This window comes from Schistocerca serialis, chromosome 6 (genome assembly GCF_023864345.2).
Source record: "Schistocerca serialis cubense isolate TAMUIC-IGC-003099 chromosome 6, iqSchSeri2.2, whole genome shotgun sequence".
NCBI classification, from domain to species: domain Eukaryota; kingdom Metazoa; phylum Arthropoda; class Insecta; order Orthoptera; family Acrididae; genus Schistocerca; species Schistocerca serialis.
The window spans coordinates 566990079-567008950 of record NC_064643.1 but is presented as its reverse complement, the minus strand read 5'-3'; the positions used below and the strand labels follow the sequence as shown (position 1 = coordinate 567008950).

The following is an 18872-nucleotide window of genomic DNA, read 5'->3' as shown; positions in this document are numbered from 1 at the left end:
TTTGAAACCTAATGATAGGCAAATGGCAGTTTTATGTTCAATACCAGTTACGTATCAACAACTAGACAAATTAAGTCGACATATTCGAGATGTAACACATGATGACCAAAGATAGAGGTTAGTTGACAAACAACTCCCAGGGAACAGATGTGAAGGCAACAGGAGGTGTCAGAAAGAGCCAATGACAAGTGTTTTCAGTGCAATAAATCAGGTCACATTCACCAATTTTGCATTCAGCCTAGAGCCACTAATAAAATTTGACAATTGAAGAATATTGGGTTAGGTCGGGTGGTGAATATTCACGGAATAGTTGGAATTGCATATGGGCCAAGGATAAGTAGCCCTTTGTTTGTTGTCAGATGAATAAAAGGCCAGTATGTGCACTTCTGGATTTGGGTAGTGCCATTTCAGCTGTCAATCCAATATGGTCAAATTTGCATCAGCAGCATTGCAAGTTTCCTCTTATGCAAACGGATGGGGGTCAATAGACTGCTGCTAATAACTCATGCATTGTTGTTTTGTCCACAGTGATTGCCATATTGTCAAGAGTTAGTTCAGGTTAATTGAGAGTCTTACCATACAGGTTATCCTCAGATCTGACATCATTGCTAATGTACGATTACTTCATAATTGTTGTGATGGTTATTTTGAACTTAAAGTTAGTCATGGTAAGCAGTTTCAGTTTTGTGAACAAGGGAGCAGGAAGTCAGAGGTAGAGGAAAATTTGCAACATTTATCTGTTGAAGATCGAAGAAAGATTCAGAGCTTGGCAATAAATTCCCTGATGTGCTGATGGAGGAACTTGGCCTCACACACCTTATTAAGTATAAAACTAAAGTGAAATATTACATACCAGTTAGGAAACAATCCTATGGGTTATCCCTGCCACATATGAATCAATTAAAGCAAATGATTGAAAAGATTATTCAGCAAGGGGTAATTTCCCCCTCATCATCACTGTACTCAGCTCTGATATTTACTGTAGATAAACCACAAGGCAGAGTTAATTACCACAAACTCAACAGAAAGATCATTTTGCATTTATTCCCTCTGACACATTTCCACTCATGTTTTGCTTAGTTCAGAGGTGCCAGTGATTTTACAACTCTAAACTTGAACTAAGCATATTATCTGATACCTTTAGATGAAGTTTCTAAACTGTTAATAGTGTTTAGAGCTGATTGATGAGAATCTGTCCTCAGCAGCCAGAGACAGTGGTCATGTGTGTGAGCTACATTTGCGTGAATGTGTGTGTGTACGTTGTCTGTTTCAGAAGAAGGCCTTCTGGCTGAAAGCTTACAAATTTAGAAGTCTTTTTGTTGTGCCTGTCTGTGACTCAGTATCTCCGCTATATGGTGAGTAGCAATCTGTCCTTTTTTTTTATAATATTGTCATTATTCCACCATGGATTTTACATTGTTTGGCTGAACTTTATTACTGATGGTTTGACCAGTGGTTAAATGTATTGACTATATGTCTGTGCTGCCTTGTGTTGAGTGCGTGTCTGTGTGTGCCAGCGTGTGCTGATTTGCAAATTTTTGAGAGGTTGCAAATGCTTTATTGTGTGTTCGAAGATGCCGTCCATCAGGAATTTGAATTACATTGTTGAAGGCAGTTATTTTTATCAGAAATTTGAATTACATTGTTGAGGGCAGTTATTTTTAATGTTTTATGTAAATTTGTTTGTTTTAAACAATACTGAAAAATTTTAATTAATTCTTTAAAATGTTGAAATTCATGGACATCTCTTTTACAGTACCACTTAAAATATTTCCACCTGTTAGATCAGCAGTGTCGCCTGAAGGTGTGTGTCAGTTAAAAATGGGCATATTATTTATACAGTTCACTGTTCCAGAGGAAAGTGTTTGTCATGTCTGGTTGCATTCCACCCGCTTGCAGCCTTTCTGCAGTTGCCCATCATTGACCCCACAGGCTAAGAAGCAGAAGTCCTGAATACACAGGTGGACATATTTTCTGTTAAACATTTAAATAAAAAAGAATATTCGGCTCAACTGACTATAAGTCAGTAAAACCCAACCCTCAACTCCCCAATCACATTCCATGCTACGTAGTTTATTTCTGGGTTTTTCTAAGATATTTTACTGTGTATTTCATTACAAAAACTTACTAAATATGAAGAATCCTAAAGCAATGAAGTTATAAAATAATAATTACTCAAAATTACATAAAAATGAGTGGTTCTTTAAGAAAATTTTGAACCATTGTAGACCTAGTACTATGGAATTAATAAACACCATCAACTGCATTATTATTCTAGCATAAGAAATCACAGCATGTAAGAGATACAAAAATTTGTTAAACTACAAAAGAAAGTGATTAGTTCCATTGCTGATTTGCCACCATGACAATCCTTCAACGTATTACACAGAGAACCAAATGTATTAACAGTTCCACCACTGTATGTACATTACATACATACTACACAGTTAAAGTTCCAATTTCAAAATGCTTTAAAAATGAACTACTGTTCAGAATGACATCAAATTTAAATGGATTATTATTGAAGAAGGGGGAAACATTATGGAAACAAAGAAAATTAACGAAAACGTTACCACTAGATGGAGTAATAAGTGGCAGAATATGCTAAACAGAAGATGCAGGGTACATGGCCGATCCTCACTTTTCAACTGAGATACTTGGCTTGACTGTCTCAATGTTGATCATATGTTGCTGGTAAAGTTCTTTCACAAGAACAATGACTGTGGGACAGCAGCTCTGCAGAAGTTCTGGACACTCAAGGGTATGAAAAAAGGCATTGGTCCGATGTCTGCCAAGGGGCTGGAGAAATTAATTATGAAATTCAAAAAGACCGATGCTTTCATAGTGCAGTGTGGCAGAGGAAGGAAAACAACTAATATGATGTCAGTAGAAAATGGAGCATTGCAGGAGGGATCGAGTGGTGGTGTGCAAACATGAAGTGCACATAGAATTGCCTAATCTTTAGACCTACCTGTGAGCATTCTATGAAACATTCTGCCTTGCATCCATACAAAATTAGCTTCATGCTGACCTACCAGTAAGGCAAATGTCTGCTCTAGAATTTGTTGCTTATATGGAAATGGACAATGAATGTCCATGGAATATTCTGTGGACAAAACAAAGCTCATTTCCATCTCCAAGCACATATCAATACAGAGAAGTGCAGAATATGGGCAACAGAAAATCTGCTATCACATCATTTAGTATTGCTTCATTCTGCAAAGGTGCTGGTTGGTGGCACTGTTTATCATGGGGCCATATTTTTTTCAGGAAATGGCTTCTGCAGGTCCTGTATCTGTACTGTCACTGTTAAATGCTATGAGAGTCTTCTGCACATGAGCATCATTCCAATCCTTCAACAGTGCGAATGTGTGGGTAGAATGATTTTTATGCAAGATGATGCTCCTCCTTGTAGTGCACAGCCAGTGCTGTAGAGGAATTTTAGAAATGCTAGAATTATCAGCCATCATTTCCTTACAGTCTTGCTGTCTGGATCACATCATCTTAATCTTTGTGACTTCTGGCTATGAGATTACCTGAAAGATTCTGTGTTCACTGCTCCAATTACAAATGTAACTGAACTGAAGGACCTAATTGCACAACACATTCTGAATATGATCCATGAGACACTCTGATCTGTTAAGGAGCATTCTGCTTCTCAATTTCAATTTGCGGCATAAAACAGAGGTGGCATATTGACCATGTGTTGTATCATCATGACAACTAGAAACTTATTTCATTGTTGCTTTTTATGCAGTTTTTGGCCACAGGAAAATTTGTTGTCGATGTTATGGTTGCTTTTTACAAAGTTTTCTGCCTCAGGACAATTAAAAACTGGTTTTTCCCATCTGATGTGGTACAATCCTGCTGTGGTGGAAGGGCTTACCTATCTAACAGTGCAGCAACCACTGAATGGCAAATGTGCTGTCACGCATATTGCATAGTACTGCTGGTTTAATGTGCAAGTCACACCATAGCCTTCGTATTATGGTTCATCTCTCATTTGTAACTGAACCCATTTACATTATGATGCTTACAGCACCATCTAGTGGGAATTTTTTTTTTTATTCAAATGTGATGTCATTCTGAACAGCATTTTTTTTTAACGGTGTTTTGAAACTGGAACTTTAATTATAATCGCCCTGTATTGGAAACAAACACCTTCACCATCATCATCACGATTTATTGCATCAACAGGCCCTTAAGGCCAACAGCAGGAAAACAAAAGAAAAAACTGTGCACTAAGAAAAATATTATTAAAGAATACATTACAAAAAGCAAAACAAAGAAGGAATGTCAGCCAGTTGCAACAGAGAACATATCTACTGCAAATGGTAGTCTATTGTTGCCAGCCTCAAGCTTCATCCGTCACCACTATCAGCTCCACTTGTTTAAGGGTTGTTAATATTTGATCCTTCCATCACATTGATGGATGTTCCCTTGGACATTTCACAGCATGTTGAGAAGGGACGACTCAGGGAGGAATTCATCAGCTTGAAAGATGTGGCCAAATAACTGTAACCTCTTCTGCCCTAATAGTCAGCCATTGTGTGGCTTCCTTTCATTCTTCATTCCCGTTTACCTTCCTCTTCCTTCCATAGATCTTTTAAAGGAACTTCCTCTTGAAGATGCAGACTTCTTCTTCAGTCACTGCTGATATTGCCCAGGTTTCATAACCATACAAAAGTACTGGCTGTACTAGTGTTATGTACAGCTCGATCTTATTCTTCTGTGATGTCAGACGTGATTTGAATTTTAGTATCTGCACAGGCATGATAACACTGCTATACACTTCTGTCAGGGTGGGTACTTTGTTGGCCAACGATGACTTGACAATAATTGAGGAACAGAACTCTGGGGAGGGAAAAATATTTGCTGTGTGAGTCAATCTGTGGGGAAGCGGAGTATCTGAAGCCACTTAGAGATGTGCAGGGGGAAAAACTAAACACACAGCTGGCATGGGAGGTGGACGAGTGATCACTCAGCAACACTCAGCGTGAAGTGCAAAGTGAGTTCCGTGGTGATTGAACTCAGCATTAGCACTGGCCTGCTCAGCTTACTGCTGCATGTGGATAAACACTGTTGTCAGCAGTTCTGCCCATACTACACATCACATGTGCCCACCATGGCAGGTTTCCACACTACTCCGCAATGCTACCCATGGCAACTTATCTACCTCCATCACTATGTCTACTGGCAGAGATATTAAGCCCCTCTCTCCTGTAAAGGCCACAGGGCCAAAAATGGTCAGCCTGGAGGTGCAACCTGTGGTGCAGAACCATAAAGTCCACCAGAGAACCCGGTAGTGGACTGATCACCAATGGAAGTAAGGCTGGTGCTGCTGGCTCTGCTGGAAGGACAGGGTCTAAGGCAACATAGGGTCCACCAGCAGCAGTTGAAATGAGGCCACCTCCACCAGTGAGGTTGGGGATGAGGCAGAGAGGGAGGAGAATGGGTCAAAATCCAAGGGCTCCACATTGACAGGCACAGACAAGCAGAGCACAAACACTGCTTGAGAGACTGAAAAGCCTGTTGACAATCCACAAACCAGAAAAACTTAATGCCCTCCTGGTAAAGTTTGCTCCTTCAAGTGCTTGGGCGCCAGCAGGTTAATGATGGCTTTGATGTGGTCATCTGCAGGGATGAGGGTTTGCTAAGTGCACGTCCCAAAAAATGCAACTTCATGTATGTGTGAGGTGTGCTTGCTTGTGTGAATGTTTGTGTGTGTGTTTTTTTTCTTTTCTGAAGAAGGCTTTGGTTGAAATCCAAATGAACAACAGTCTTTTTGTTGTACCTGTCTGCAACTAAACATGTCATCTTTATGGTGAGCAGTTGTTGTAGATTTCTTCCTCTAATGGTTCAGGGAATTTTACTGTATCAAACTCAGCCCACATCTGAGTTGTCACATTTGTTGGAATGTCATGATTCAATAATTTCTCAAAATGTTTTTTAAAAAAGTTTGCCTGCTCTGATGGTCATACCACTTTACCAGTCTCATTCTCTAGAACCAACTTCCTTCGACTGCTATCAACAGACTTTTATGGTGTTCTTGTTCTTTCTTCCTTATGAGCTGATTTGTATTATGCCTCTCCTACAATCAACTATTTTGGTTTGTTTGCTGCTCTGGTCTCTACAGATTCCTGACATTGTTCTTTGAACCAAGATTTACTTCCGCACTTTGGATTGCAATCGAACTCTTCATGTGCACTTGCTGACATTGTGTTTCACAATAGCAACCCTGTGCCCTCGACATTGTTAGGATCCTCTGACATGGTGAGGTGTTGTGCGATTTTATCTTCATAGTGCTATCGCACTTTCACATTTTCCAATTTATCCTTTTCAAAGCAGACCATAATTTCAGCATTACCTCGCACTTGATAGACAGTTTCAGACAGTTTGATTGCCACCAACAAAGACAAATTCGTATCTACCCTAAGGAAGGTTTCTACATTTTCAACACTTCTATGATGTCCTTCATCATATAAAACATAGTTAAGTTTGTTCATTGTACTCCCATCTGGGGATATCATGGTAACCTCCTGAACTATTTTTCAGGGAAGAACATGCTCCTAATGGTCCTTCTCATTGTTTTGGCAAAGTTAATCAACCTGATGCCATTTTCATTGCTTGTTTCGTGGATACTGTCAGGATCAACTGTTGGACAATACTCATCTTCTGTCCTCACTTGGGTACCGAAGTCTTCTATTACCAACAGGATTGAGTGTCATGGTAATCAATCTACTATATTCTCAAGCTCAAGGTTGAAAATATTGTTTGTTTTATCATCACCATCCTCTGAAGGGGCATGACAGTTCTCTGAGCAGGTCCTATATGGTTTATCATTTAAAATCATTTAGCAGATGTGGTCATTTACTGGAGACCATTTATTCACAGCCAGCATTATTTTATTGTGAACAGCAAATTCAACTCCTGAAGTGCAGTTTAACTTAGATTACTTTAGTTTACTTTTTAATAGTCTGTTGCAAGAAAAATGAAAATTTAATTAGTCATCTTCATCAGTCTCTGGCTGAAATTGAGGCCTGGGTGAGAAATAATGGTCTGAAATTAAATCTAACAAAGACACAAATCATTCACTTTACCACAAAACAAGCTCTACAGGATATACTAGAAATACCACATGAGGACAATCACCTAACCACCACAAAGTGTACCAAATTTCTAGGTGTAATGCTGAACAAAAATTTATCATGGACAGACCATGTAGATGCCATGTGTCACTGTGTAAATAGTCTGATATTTGCAGTGAATGTTATAAGCAGTATAATAGAAACACCAGTTTAAAAAGTTGTGTATCATGCATATTTTGTATCTATGATTAGATATGGTACAATTTTTTGGGAATCGGAGAAAACAAACTTATAAAGAGTCTTTAAGCTACAGAAAAAAATCATCAGAGCCATGGCGCGTGCAGAAAAAAGACAATCATGCAGACCTCTGTTCAAGGCCCTTGATCTTATGAATGTTTCTGCACTATAAATCTGAGAGACAATTAAGTTTTCTAAATAAAACCCACAACTTTTTTAGGATAACCTGTTTAAACAAGATTATGAAACAAGAAACAAATTTCAATATAAGTTACCAAATCACAGGCTAAAACTGCTGGAGAAGACACCTTACTATATAGGTATGAGGCTGGGAAATAAAGTCTGTGAAAAATTAAAAAAATATGAACCAGAAGAATTTGGACATAATTAAAAAAAATACCTAACAAGTAAACATTATTACAGTGTAGTAGAATTTATGACTTGACTGTCACAAATAACTGTGCCTCAATGTTACATTTTATTCTGTCATGCTAAAAAAGTACTTTTAGTAAATACTTATTCTTAATTTTACTTTATTTTCAACACGATTATTTTAAATGATTTTGTGGTACTTAAAATTACAAAATACCTGTACTTATTCTGTATACTTACAATTAGAAGTAGCTTTAAAATGACGAGTCACCTATGTCCCAATCACCTGATTGTATATGGCATATTATGTGATAATAAAGTTTCTATTCTATTCTGTCCATAGATCAAATTTTACAATTATGTTAGACATGTCATGTTATCAATTTTATACAGAAATAAAACAAATTTCTCAGAAATTTGTCATTTACACAAAAACAATTTTTTTGTAATAATGTTTCATAGATAATCAATATCAACACACAATGACAAAATGTACTGACAGTCTACATTAATTTATGCAACAGTCTTATATACTTAAGGAAAGTCTACAAAGTTACATATTTTTGCCATACTGCTGGAGGGTAAAAATCGTAGAGGGAGACCAAGAGATGAATACACTAAGCAGATTCAGAAGGATGTAGGTTGCGGTAGGTACTGGGAGATGAAGAAGCTTGCACGGGATAGAGTAGCATGGAGAGCTGCATCAAACCAGTCTCAGAACTGAAGACCACAACAACAACAACAACAACAACTGCTGAAAAATACTAATATATTTAGACAAAATAAAAACTAATTTTTTAGGTCATATATGTTACCTATATTGCAGAAAATATTTGGACATGTACACATAGAGAAAACTCATTTAAATTATATCTGCACCAATAAACTTAGTTTTTATGTTCTGTCCTGTCTTTTCTGCACCACACTTTGTTTTCCACTTCCTTCTTTCAGGAAATTTGTTTCCACAGAAAAAGAAAATGTTTTACTCCATTTCCAACTTAACATTTGCCATATGGATTTGCCTGCAAGTACATCTTTACCTTATACCAGCATCCAGAGATGAGATGCTCCTTCAGTTTTCTTTTGAAGGTGCTCACTTCCTTTATGCTCTTTACGCTAAGTGGCAATCTGTTATAAAATAAGCTTCCTGCATTTGTAGGGTCTCTATCTGTCATTTTCAAACTTATGCTGTAAATATAGTAGTTATCTCTAGTTCTTGTGTTGTGGTCATGTAAATCTCTGTTTAGAGCTGCTGTGCAATTTTCCATTGAAAGAAGTATTGTCTCATGTATGTACAAAATTGGCACTGTCAATATTTTAAATTATCTAATTTGTTTTGGCAGCACTGCCATTGCATTAGCTTAGATATGCATGTGATGGCTTTCATTTGAAGTTTTAAGATTCTCTGAATGTGTACACCTGCTGCTCCTGCCCATACTGGTCTACAGTAAAGTACGTGAGGGAAGATAAGTCCTTGCTAAACTTTAGCAAGGTTTCTGTGTTCACCATATAGCATCTTCTTTTCATTAAGAATACGTTTGTACTTATTTTTGAACAGATCAATGTGGTTTTCCCATGCCAGAAATTCATCCACCTCAATTCTCAGAAACCTATTAGAGTCTACTTCTTCTAAGTCTGCATCCCAATGCTCAGAAGAAATTCCTCTGAGCTAGTAGCTCTGTTTGTTTCAAATTTTGTACACATAGTTTTCTTCCTGTTGATCAATAAATTATGTTCTCTAAAATTTCCAGATTCCTACTGGCTCAGTTTTCCAAATCCTCCACTGAGATCATTGATATTGAAGAGCGTGTGAATATCTCCAATCATCAGAACTCTCTGAGTAAGTCTTTTTTTTCTGAACTGCTGACGCTAGTCACTGATATTTGCCAAGTACTAGCAAAAATCATACATATAAAAACTGATTGTTGTGCATAGTTGAACAGTGATATATGTAACTATATTCCAAGAAGTAAGAATCATTAGCATGTGAAAAATAGCTTAATTTGACGAACAAAGTGCTTGTAATTGCAGGTTGCATTTCACACAACAAACGCCCACATAGTCATCATAAAGATAACACGTTGAGATGCTAACAGGCACAATGAGCTGTCTGAGAATTTTTCTGCTGGTGTTTCTCTTTTTTCAAATGCTTGGGAGAAGTGACACTCTGTTCATAAGAGATAGGAAGAAAAAGTTTGGTAACAAGAATCAGCATGTGGGATGAGCGAAAAAATGGCTGTTTTCAGTTCTGTGTAGATAATATAAGTTTAAAAATGTTTTTATTTATAAAAAATTCTTTTAGTGTTAATATAAATAGCTTAATTGCAGAACTGTTTTAGCATAATTTTGCTTATGTCTGCATTATGGAATGTTTTTGATGCTTTCTGTTACATCTTATCTCTGTAAAAGTAATATCATTTACTTCATCTTTTCTTTTTATTGATTGCTACTTGTTTGTCCTTCATCTTTGTTTCCAGTGTTCAGACTGCCCTGTCTTAATTGATCTCTCCTGTCCTGAATGCCACACCTAATTTCTCATTTTTTATTCTCGTTGATTTTCAGCATTTGATTGTTGCTTTTCATATTGTCCTACCCCACTGCGATTTTCCTCCATTTTTGTCCTCTCTTTTACTGGATATTGTCCCAGTATGTGATGATAATTTAATTTTGGAGAACCTATTTCTTATATAGACTGGGCATAAATGCAGAACATGTTCACTACCCCTAAAATACTGCAATCTGGGAAGAACCTCACACACTGGATTATTATTCTACAACCTAAGTGTGTGTATTCAGTTCATAACAATTTTACAAATAATTAGCATCTCACAATTTTCTGTTAATCAAATAAGACGTGCTATTTTTATTATATATAATGAAGTAAGTGTTACCTGTCCATGTGATGTATTCTCATGTTAGTACTCTCTTATATTTGTATGATGCTTCTTAAAATTCAGTTTCACTAATCCTTTAATTAAAGGCTACAGCAATGTTTAAGTGTAATTTAAAACATTACGTAAATAAGATGGATTTCTGTAAAAGCAATATATTTGCAGCAGTTCTGTGATTTTTATTCCAAATATTCAAAATAAATAAAAATATATACTACAAGTGAAAACTGGCCCTTTTTTAAGATTGGTTTGATGCTGGAGAGATTTACCTGGTTGCAGAACCACAGTTGATTCTGCTGACTGGTGTGGATGTTGTAAGTGTACCAATTCTATAAGGTGAAAACTCGGGCAATGACGTGTTTGGAGACAAATTTCGTGGAAGAGAAATCCTGTTGGTTGTCATGAAGGTTCTCTGTAGCTGTGATGCCTAAAAATCAATACTAAATATAAATCAAAATGCAGAAGGTGGCAGGAAAACAATAGTTGAAGGATATGTAAGAAATCATGTCCAAGGAATCAAATTAGTGTACATATGGCAGTATAGTGGATATGTGGGATGATAGTTACACTTATTGTCAACAAAAAGAAAATAGTAGCTGAGCTTATGAATTTGGATTCTTCCTTAGAGCAAACGTATTCACAAATATTTACACAAATTTACATTCTCCTCACACAGCAAAGTAACTTAGATTTATATGTTATCCCTTTGTATTAGCAATAAACTATCATTTTAAACTGAAAATTGACTGAGTGAATATGCTTTAAACTTTTTCACTTCTTCAACTTGCTTTTCTGGTTTTCATACCCTACAGTTTAATAATTACTAGCTGAATACCAGGCAGTGCCTGGATATCTATTTAATCCACCTTCTCCTTCCTTCTCTTGTGCCCATTTCCTCCTCCTATTATCTGTCCATCTCTTCCTTCCCTCCTCTCTATCCACCTTGTCCACCCCCATTAGTAAGAAATCATCTCTTAGCGCCCCTCTCCCTGTCCATCTGCTCCTCCCCCTCTCTCTGTCCATCTGCTTCTTTTCCTCTCTACTTCCATGTGTGCCTCTCCCTTCTGTTCATCTCATTCTCTGTTATCTCCTCCTCACCTTTCTCTGTCTATACCCTCCACCTCCTCTCTCTGTTCATCTACTCTTCCCCCCTCTTCTTGTTCATCACTCATCACCCGTCTCCCTGTCTGTCTATTCGTGCTCCCTCTCTCTGTCCATCTCCTCCTGCTTCTCTCTCTATCTGCTACCCCGTCTCTCTGTCCATCTGCTCCACCCTCTCTATCATATCATCTGCTCCTCCCCCATCTGTCGATCTGTTCCTTCCCCTTCTGTCCATCTCCTCCCTCTTCCTCCCAGTCCATCTCCTCCTTTCCCCTTTCTCTGTTCAGTTTGTCCTCCCCCTCTCTTTGTCCATCTCATCCTCCTTCCTTTCTCTATCCACCCCCTCTCCCCCCTTCCCCAGTCCATTTCATCTCCTTTCTCTTTCCATTTCCTCCATCCCCTTCCCCTGACCATCTTCTCCTCTTTCTCCATCCACCTCCTCCACTTTCCATTCTCAGTTCATTATGTGTCCATCTCTTCCCCATTATCTGTGCCCACCTCCTCCTTCCCCCTCTCTGTCTATCCATCTCCCCTCCCCTCTCTCTGTCTGTCCATTTCTTTCTCCCCTTTCTCTCTCCACATTATCACCCCTGACCCCAGTAGGAGGTTGCTCATTCTTATGCCACAATATTACTTTCCAGACAGCACGTAATAAGTATACCAAGCTTGGTTGAAACTGATCCATAGGTTTAGAAGGAGCTCCCCCCCACCAGCTCTACCCGTGTACTTACTTGTCACATATATATTTAACATATTTCACTCATATTTGTACACACATTTATGGTCTATCTCTAGTGAATTTCGCCCTGCAGTTCCATTGCTACACAGTTCAATGTTTATGGTATCATGTCTCCTGCACTGAGTGTCATAAAATGATATAATTTTGCAGGTACATCCAATGGTGAATGTGAAGCATGTCTTCAAAATGTGTTGTGAATAAAGTTAGTAGTAAAGAAGTAATAAATCAAAATGTAATACATGATGCAGCAGTTTTTCATACATCTCAATGTTTATGAAGTCATATCTCTTGAGCTATGTGTCACACAATTATATTTTTGAAGGTACATTTTGCCGTATATGTGAATACTGTCTGCAAAAGGTATTGGAAATAAAGTTAGTAAAAAGCTAATTAATTAAAAGGTCATGCTTGGTGTGGAAGCATGAGCAGCAAGAATTTAGGAAGTGATAAGCTTTTCTCTTTTCATCATTTTGTGAGGGTGTCTGCGAGAAACAGTCTCAAAAGGTTTGATACAACATGTAAAGACTGTCGCAAGTGACTGACTCCTCTCATTCTCAAGAACTGGATGAACATAGTGTGGCCACAAGCTTGTCGTGTGCTATGACACTTTTTCACGCTTACCCCCACCCCCACTGTTTTGAGAGGAAGATGGCTCTTATGCCCACAGTGGTTTCAGTGGTTTAGGAGGAGATGTAAATCATACATTTGTACATCCACTTTAATTATATTATGTATTCCATGCAAATGTTAAGAGAACTCATGTAGCAAGAAGACCATAAATTCCTCCACGCCCGCCTCTACCCTGTTTTTGTTCAGTTTATTTTGTATCCTGACTCCAGTGGTACATTATTGATGAGACATTTAATTCAACTTAATTCCATCTCTCATACACTATATTTCTTTATCAGCTTATTTATTTGTCTCATGTTCCTTGGGAGTATGTTAGCCAAAATATCTGTCATGAAATATGACAATACATAATTCTTGAAAACATTAAAAAGCAAATAAGAAAACAAAATATATGTGATACTATGCACAAATGATTAACACATTATATCAAAAGGCTTTGAATTACTATTAACAATTCCTTACAAAAAAAAGGAATGTATTAGAAAGAAGCTTTTCAACTTATATTTGAAAATCTGAAGTTTATCTCTCAATTTTTTTAAGGTCTCCAGGAAATCTACTGAAAGCATAACAAACAAAATAATAAACACCTGCTGTACTATTGTTAAGGAAGTGTTATGAACGTGCACATTGTTTTTCTGTTGAATGTTCAATGACTGATTTCTGCAGTTATTTTCGAATATGTCTAAATTATTAACCACAGGCCCATGAACGTGTATGTGTCAGAAATAGCAAAGTTAGATGTACCTTTCAGACGTTTATACAAAGCCTTTTACATGCTTCTGTAGTTGACCACTTGAGAATGGCCATAAGGCAGAAACTGCAAAAGTGAAAATAATTAATTTTTATATTTGATGGCAACTATGCTGTCTTTCAAAAGGAGTAAGAATTGTTATCTTTTATATTTCCAAGTCTATTAATGAAGTGCAGTGCTCAGTTAGGTCTGTTGCTGTGACTTTATTCCACTTTTTGTGTTTAGGGCCACTTTCTCTTTCCTTACATGTTGCTGACAGTAACATGATATTACATTACATCCATCTACGGTACTCTGATCAATTACTGTGACTTACAAATGATGTCCTTTTATGCACAATACATCTGCATAAATACCTGTAGATCTTTCCTGGTAGCTTTGTAGTGCAAATCAGTTGTGTTCCTTCTGATATTAAAGATTACTGTTGCACTGTGGTACAATAGTTCTATGAAGTGTTAAAAATGTTTGCAGCTTTGTACAGACTTATTTATTTATTATGTGACTACCATCACATTACTAAAGTAACAGTGGACTGAAACTCAACACACAATGTGTATGACGAAGTTTATTAATGGCCCACAAGGCATTTTGTAGCATGGTTTCAAACAGCTATTTACTTATTTTCCACTTTCAGTTTAAAAAGGTTTTTTGATTTTTGAACAATGAACTTGTTTATTGTAAAGTCAAAGACTATGCCAGATATTCTGACACTTACACAATCATTTATAATGTTTTACTTACTATAATGACAGCAGATTGCCACAGTTTGCCAGCATGCTGACTAGGTGATGATACAGCAATCGAAACAACTTACTGAATTAAGTGAGACCATACTGCAGCTGCTCAGTGGCCATGTCTTCCTTTTTCAGTTAAATAAAAAGGAATTCAATTTTCCATTGCTCAACTTCAGTAGGAGAATAGGCAAGAAAGCAAATGCAGTGACGATTAAGACACATTTAGTTCTGGAAATGTTACGATAGTTTATGGTTTCACCCATTATTTGGTAATCTAGTTTTGAACACAATAAGAAATGCAGTTATAGGAAACCAACATTCTTTATTTGAGTTATGGCATGAAAGCATAACAAACACAATCGTTTAGTAACTAGTACAAGACAGACCAGCTGGAGCTGGTGCAAGACCATATAATGGGTATTTGCCTGCCAGGGGCCATTGGCTTCCTGCCGTGGGCAATTGAGTCACGGTCCATGGTTGGTGGCCTCTAGTGGAACTGCCTTGAGCTGCTCAATGGCATGTTACTTGAATGAGATGCGCGCCATGACTGTAGTGGTAGAGAGAAAGCCCAGATGCTGGCTCCTCCATGACACTCTGACGTCTGACAAGTCCATGGTGTCAAGTGCATCCATCCTAGGTGCGAGCAGGTCTCAATTCGCACGAATGCATGGAGTAGGGGTAGAAATGGTGTGAGAATGGACATATGCATCACTATCCTCCTCTGGAGACCAGGCAGAGGGGCCTGGCTCCTCGTAGGCAGCAGACACACAGGCGACAAACACAGAGGTGAGGATTGGAGATTGAGACCTAGGGAGCCATGGTGTCCAGAGGCAACATAGAAGGGGGTGGCAGGGAATGGCACTGACACCAGTGGAGAAGCGGCCCATAGCAGCATAGGAGGCACCCATGGGTGCATTGATGAAGCCCTGGCTAGCCCTCTGACCCCCGCCCCCCCCCCCCCCCCCCCTCCTCTCTGCAGCTGCAAGAGCTGGTGGCACTGAAGGGTGATGTGAGGCCAAGCCCTGCTGCTCATGTGTCACCAGCTGTGCAAGAGTTCAGCTAGGCTTTTAATTCTGATTAGAGTCATCCTGTGAGAACTGAGCATGAATGTAAGAGCCTCTTCTGCCGGGAAGTCCATGACATACGTGGGCATTTGCATTTTGGACATCTGCACAAGGCGTTCTGCCTTATCATTGGTTTGCAGGTGAAAAGGTAGCACCTTGACATGGTGTATGCCATTGTAGGAGTAAAAATCTTTAAAGGATTGAGCCACAAATTGAGGACAATCATCCAAAACCACCCTGAAGGACAGGCCTTCGATAGAAAAAATTGCTGACAGCACCTTGACTGTTGCTTCTGCCATGTTACACAGACAATGAACAACATAGAAAACTTGGTAATGGCATTGACAACATGCAGCCAGGAAGTGTTCCCAAGGTAGCATGGGCACTGGCCCAGGGCAAAAAACAGTGGACAGTGCTGCGTGTGGATTCAAACACTAGTGGGAGGCCATGACCATGCAAACCACCTCACAGTCAACACCAGGCTAGAATGCATGACTATGTGCCAACTGTTTGGAGTTGGAAGCTCTCCAATGTCCTTGATGTAACTGCACGAAAACCTCTCTTTGCAGCAGCACACGAATCTCAACCTGGGGTGTGCCCCCTCCATCAACTAGTGAGAGACACCATGCAACAGGGAAAGGTGATGATGCAGAGCATAGAAGGTCTGCAGAGAATGGAATGCCCTGCCCAGTGGATGGGCAGGGCATCCATGTCATATCAGGTGCCCAACTTATTTAAGCACTGGATCTGCAACTACTGCCAATTCAATACTAGATCTGGTAATGGGGAAACCATCTATGGCCTGTTGAGCTTCCATGTCAAGTTGAAAACATAACAGTTCTTCCTGATCAAACAACATGTCGGTGCCCATGGGCAGCCAAGACAATGTGCCTGCATTTGCATGCTGTGACATGGGGTTTGAAATGGATCTCATAATTATATACCGACAAAAATTCTTTTTTGACTTGTGAATAGTGCTGCTGAACTGCACTGAGCATTTTGAACACAAAAGCAATAGAGTTCTCACAGCCATCTGCATGATGATGGGTCAGAACTGCACCAGTCCCATACTGGAATGCATCTGTAGCCAAGACTAAATGTTTACCATGTGTGAAGAGTGCAAGGCAAGGCACAGAGAGTAACTTGTGTTTGAGTTGTGCAAATGAATGCTCACAAGCTGGTGATTACTAGAAAGGAACATTTTTACATAGCAGATGGTTCAGAGAGCGATCCAGAGTGGCTGCAGCTGGAACAAACATGTGATAGAACATGTGATAGTAAGCTACCTTACTGAGAAACACCTGCAGTTTCTGCAAATTGGACAGATGAGCCAAAGCCTCAATAGTGGCGACATCATGTTCTGTGGGTCAAACACCCTGACAGGATAGTTCATAACTGAGATACTCAATACAGGATTGAAAAAATTGTAACTTATTAAAATTACACTTAAGGCCGGCGATGTGAAAAACAATAAAGAGAGGACGGAGGTTATGTAGGTGTTCTTCCATTGTAGTACCAGTAATGACATCATCAAGATAGTTGGTACAGCAGAAACATCAGCTGTATGTTGTTCTAAAAAGTGTTGAATTATAGCTGGGGCACTGGTCATACCAAACATTAAATGTTGACATTGATAAAGATCAAAATGCACGTTCACAACTGGCAATTGTTTGAGGTCGTAATGTAATGGAAACTGCAGGAAGGCCTCAGTGTAGTCAGCCTAGGAAAAGAATTGGCCTCAAGCCAGTTTTGCAAGTAACTCGTCAGGTGGAGGCATGGGGTATGTGTCAATAACAAACTGTGTATTTATGATAACTTTAAAGTCTCCACAAAGTCAGAGCTGACTTGATGGCATTTTTACAATCACTGATGGTGATGGCATTTTTACCATCACTGATGGCATAGCCCATTACTCATGTAAATCAATTGACTGATGCTGAATGGCATCAGGCTATCCAATTCAGACTTAGCTGGGTCATGTAAAGACACAGGTGAGAGCTGCACCTGGAAAAATCATGGCCAAGCTGGAGGTTTAAGTATGGTATGTGCTGTGAAATTGGTTGCACACCCTAACCCTCAGAAAACAAATCTGAAAATTCAGAGCACAATGAATCTAAAGGTTGATAAGGAACCTGAAGATACACAGAATCAGTAATAGAAAATGAAAAAGCAACAAAAACATCTAACCAAAACAATTATCAGTATGGGGATTGTTAACAACCAAATACGTGATAGGATGGACTACAGATTTGTAAGCCATGGCGGCCAGAAATTGATCGTGAACAGGAATATGCTGTTTATTGTAGCTTAGAAGATGGCAGCTGATGGGAGCCAATGATGGGGAGCCCAACCATTTATATGTTTGAGAGTTGAGGAAGGAAAGAGCTACTCTATTGTCTCCTTGCAGTGACAACATGTTTTGTTCAAATATACTTCAATGAAAAGCTTATTCTGGCCTTTGGACAGCATTAAAATAAAATGAATGCACACATCCATTTGTCTCGAGGATGGCTAAGAATGACAAACTGATGCAATGTAGCATTTCTTGCGACACTTCTGATGCATCACCCACCTCCTTTAGCACACTGGACTCGCATTCGGGAGGACGACGGTTCAATCCCGCGTCCGACCATCCTGATTTAGGTTTTCCGTGATTTCCCTAAATCGCTATAGGCAAATGCTGGGATGGTTCCTTTGACAGGGCATGGCCGACTTCCTTCCCTAATCCGATGAGACCGATGACCTCGCTGTTTGGTCTCTTCCCCGCAAATCAACCCAACCCAACCCACCTCCTGGGGCACGTGTGATGAAGCAAACTGGGATCTCTTTACCTCCTCTCTTGTTTTGCCAACATGACATGCAGATTTCCCCCTGCCCAGTAAAGAACATTTAGAGCATTGTAAAGGCCATGCCAATAGAAGGTGCACTTGTCGGTAAAAAACACAATGGTGGGGAAGTCAGGATCTTGTGCAACACGTCGCAGGAACGACCAGCAAAACCCTAGCTTGTGTTCATAGTGTGCCACGGGATTTAGGTCTTGGACAGGGTGGAAACTAAATGGGAAAAGGCCCTTTTCAGGGCTGACACAGTTTGTAAAAGACTTTCAGTATGCGAACTAACAGCTGTTGATGGGTTTGTTTCCAGTACGTCTTATCATGAAACTACAACAGATGTGTCGGGACCCTGGCAGATTCGCCCCCAGGCCCCCCAGAGTGGAAGGCTGGTGGGCTACCACTGAGCATGTGGGCCGCCTTGGATACATCGC

General features: G+C 39.2%; 1 protein-coding gene across 5 annotated transcripts in view; it reads right to left on the bottom strand.

The window, feature by feature from the left end:
- Positions 1–18872, bottom strand: part of LOC126484483 (zip homologous protein 2-like) — a 116096-nt gene that overhangs the window by 32737 nt on the left and 64487 nt on the right. For all 5 annotated transcript variants that reach the window (XR_007587862.1, XM_050108015.1, XM_050108013.1 and 2 more), the window contains one exon: positions 10858–11015. Coding sequence is in view for 4 of the 5 variants with exons in the window: in XM_050108015.1 (XP_049963972.1) it covers positions 10858–11015 (158 nt within the window). In the remaining variant the exon portion in view is untranslated. The remainder of the gene's footprint in view (positions 1–10857; positions 11016–18872) is intronic.